The sequence below is a fragment of the Beta vulgaris genome, chromosome 9 (genome assembly GCF_026745355.1).
Source record: "Beta vulgaris subsp. vulgaris cultivar EL10 chromosome 9, EL10.2, whole genome shotgun sequence".
Taxonomy (NCBI): Eukaryota; Viridiplantae; Streptophyta; class Magnoliopsida; order Caryophyllales; family Amaranthaceae; genus Beta; species Beta vulgaris.
The window spans coordinates 38,049,741-38,053,444 of record NC_079210.1 but is presented as its reverse complement, the minus strand read 5'-3'; the positions used below and the strand labels follow the sequence as shown (position 1 = coordinate 38,053,444).

At 29.8% G+C, this 3,704-nt stretch overlaps 1 protein-coding gene across 1 annotated transcript; it reads left to right on the top strand.

Annotated features, from left to right (window-relative positions):
* Positions 1 to 235: 235 nt before the first annotated feature.
* On the top strand, positions 236 to 3,258 carry LOC125493501 (uncharacterized). Its single transcript, XM_048636903.2, has 2 exons — positions 236 to 1,614; positions 2,071 to 3,258. Exons 1-2 carry the CDS (start codon positions 342 to 344, stop codon positions 2,127 to 2,129), a joined length of 1,332 nt encoding a protein of 443 aa, XP_048492860.1. The 5' UTR covers positions 236 to 341; the 3' UTR covers positions 2,130 to 3,258.
* The last annotated feature ends 446 nt before the right edge of the window (positions 3,259 to 3,704 follow it).

Here is a 3,704-nt window from a genome sequence, read left to right as displayed (position 1 = left end):
ATATAATAGATGCAGGCTGATATGCATGCCAATAAAACTCAAATTACTTATTCTTTTCTTATGCTATACACTATTGGCAAGAATATACTTTGCATCATCTATATGATTTCCCACAAGTTGGAAAGGATAGTTAGCTTATAGGCAAATCCACGCAAGTATGCCCTAGATCAAGAATAACGTACGCCCATATATAACAGAATTTCAATAGCTTGTAAGACATACACTTATACTCAACCAAAAATTATTCCTTTATCTTTTCAGCTTTACCATCTCAAAATATTTTCTTTTGTTCATCATTTCATCCAATCTATAACATTTAGTGTTATCTTCCCCTAAGAATAATGGCCATTTACAACTTGGAAGAAACTCCAGATCTTTTCATTACTCCAAAATTTTATGACAACGAGTTCGAATATCGAATGGAGCACATAAATGAGGAGGGAGATCGAAAGATAATTCGTTCCATAGACCTAAGGAAAGATAAGTTGATCATACATGGAACAGAAATTAAAGAAACTTGTTTTAAGAGATTGTATGATTCTCTAATTTTAAGGCCAAAGGCAGGAATTATATACGTAAACTGTGATGGAGCATGTTATTTTCTTATAACTGGGAAGGGTTGTCATAGGACCATTCATAATGTAATCTTTGATTGGTCTCCTTTTGGAGTAACGGTACCAAACTCTGTCAATAGTTCTTTAAAACAACAATTTGAGGAAAAAGAAAAGATAATTGATCTATTAAACCATCAACTTTCTTCTACTAAGGCTAATTTGAAATCATCAATGGAAGAAGTAGAGGAGCTCAAGGAACAAGTTTCAACTTGCAAGAAGGAACAAAAAGATATGGAAGTCAAATTGCAAGAGGCATGTCAACAAGTTGCTTTGGTTGATTTTGAGTTAGAACTTTACAAGATCGAGTTGGAGACATACAAAAAAAGTGAAGAAGAGTTGTTTGATCAATTATTTAGCTGTAAAGCTGAAAGCCGTAAAATAGAATTAGAATTACAAAAGACACGGGATCAACTTTCTTCAGTTGATTTAGAGTTACAATCTACTAAGATCGAGCTAGAAACCTCAACCAAAAGCGTAGGAGAATTCGCGAATCAACTTGCTACCTATAAAAAGGAAATTCAAGAATTAGAAAGAACCCTAAAGAGAGTAGAGGAAGAACATTCTTTAAATAACCTTGAGTTAAGGTCAACTAAGAATGAATTACAGTTATCAAACAAACATGTAAAAGATTTGGAGGAAATGCTTTCAACGTATAAAAGGGAAAATAAAAATATGGAAATAGAAATACAAAAGATACAAGATCAATTTTCTTTAACTAATGACGAATTAGAGTCCACTAAGACAATACTAGAGTCCTCAAGAAAACAAGTTAAGGAGCTGAGAGATAAATCTTATAGTCATATGAAAGAACAACAACATATGGAAGTAGAACTACAAAAGTTAATTGACCATCTTAGTACAATTAATTCTGAGATTATATCCACCGATCAAAAGTTGGACCAACTCTTAGTTTCTAAGCTATGGTTTGAAGTCAATGATTATCATCAATCTCAATCAAGCCCACAAGGTTCTCTGATTGTCAATTCTTCATTATTACAAGGTATGTAACATAATTGTTTTTCTTCGCCATTCAAAAAAAGAAATAACAAGATTTTACTTTTAGCTTTTTTTTTTTTACATCTAATCATTTTAGTTTTATTATTATTGCAATAATTCAAGAAATTTTTAATATATAGGAAAAATTAATATGAATAATCTTAAGTTTTACCGGTCTCCTTAACATAATAACAACTTGAGATTATTTCATAATAATCCCAACTTTTGAAGGTACCTTCTCAAAATAAGATAAATTATTCTCTATACTAATTCATTTTAGGTTTATAATTATATTGAAAATTAATAATTCGGATTATTTTGAGAAGGTCTACTCAAAAGTTGCGATAATTCTAGAATAATTCAAAATTAATATTATTTTGAGAAGAGTGGTAAAAGTTAGAATTATTTTATATCAATTTTTCTTTTATAAACGACTTACAAGTTTACACAATGTTAGAAGATGTTCAAGAAGAAATGCCGATTGATATTGCGGAAGAAGAAAATAATTACTATAGGTGATCGATCTTTGTTACGAGATGGCCACTGCACTAACTTATATGCACTTACATACTCTATTACAATAAATTAAAGCTTACGTTCTTTGAAACTTTTTATTTTGTTGATTTTCTTTTCGTGTAAAGTATTTGAAGATGCATGATGAACATGTAATAAACATATGTTTAATGATATATGGATGCGATCTTATGGCTTTGTTTGTAACTTTTTTTTTTTTTTTTGACATCTAATGTTTGTAACTTTTTGATCCTGTTTTTTCCTTAGCTTAAAAGTAGGAACTTTTCTTCTCTGATGTTATCATCAGAAATATAGTATAATATACATTTTTGTACCAAAAACATTATAAAGGTAGATGCAACATACATCATAACATGCATGCAAATAGTGCTAGATTAGGATGAGATAGTGGTTGTGTGAGAATTGAGATAGTAGTTTCTTATCCGAATTAGGTTCCTTCAAGTGATTTTTCCTCAAGCACCCATCTTTGGATTGCAATAATTATGATTTGAGCAAATCCTGACCGTTCGTGGTAGAATGAACTTCATACTTCCTTGTAAGAACTTGAAATAATCTCCCCTCATAAAAAAAAAATTAAAAAAAAATAAAAAAAACTTGAGATAATCTTGTTCCTCCCCACCCTTCCTCCTTTCTTTTCTCATTCTTGCATTATTGCTACCCCTCTCTTAATACTACCTAAACTCATCCTTATTATGAAATACTTATTCTTCTGACCGACTACATTGCTCTATATATATTACAAATGTCTTGGGTTTATCTGATATAAATTAGATAAGTTGTACCGATTGAATTTGATATTTGTACACCGAACAACAATAGTGTATTGATGCTGGCTTTTTGCTTGATTGATGAGTTTGTTTTCTTGTAAAATGATGTGTTTGCTTTCTTTGCCATCCTCAAGAAGAAAATGTGTAATAATGAAATAGGTCACTTAACGTCTTTAGAGTCATATTTATTTGGTCACCATAGAATGTCACAATTATGTATTCATCACAAATCTTTTTTTGGCTAAAATATTTGCAATTTCTAAACTATAATCAACAAAACATGTGGATAATTAATTACATATGAAATGCACTTGTCACTAGTTTACAATCAAAACTTAATTGCTCTAATCTGGTCTGTAATAATTGACATTAACGATTGGATGTTAGCTATTAAAGTTTGATGTCAAAATAGTTTTTAAAAAAATTATTTTTGCTAAAAAGAGTATATCTATCTCTATTATATAAGGAAAGGGGGAGCAATGATGTCCTCTTTTGAAATGCCTATTTTGCCCCTTTCCCTTTCCCTTTCTAAATTACAAAAGTAATGTCAAAATCATAATCGGCACTCAAAAAAAACTACCGAAAATTAATTTATAACACTCACTCACAAATCACTTAAAGAAGAAACTTTACAAATCACTCATATAATTGAGAAAATCACGTTATAAAAATCACACAAATCACTCAAATAATCAGGAAACTTTATTAAAAACTTAAAATTAGCATACAAACTAAAACTAATAACCTAGAATGTCAATACATACAAAAATATTTACTTACAAATCACTATTCT

Excerpts from the sequence above, each read along its gene's own strand:
- LOC125493501 (XM_048636903.2), top strand. The coding sequence starts at position 342 with ATGGCCATTTACAACTTGGAAGAAACTCCAGATCTTTTCATTACTCCA. Across the intron at positions 1,615-2,070 it reads CAATTCTTCATTATTACAAG|ATGTTCAAGAAGAAATGCCG; the intron begins GTATGTAACATA and ends CAATGTTAGAAG.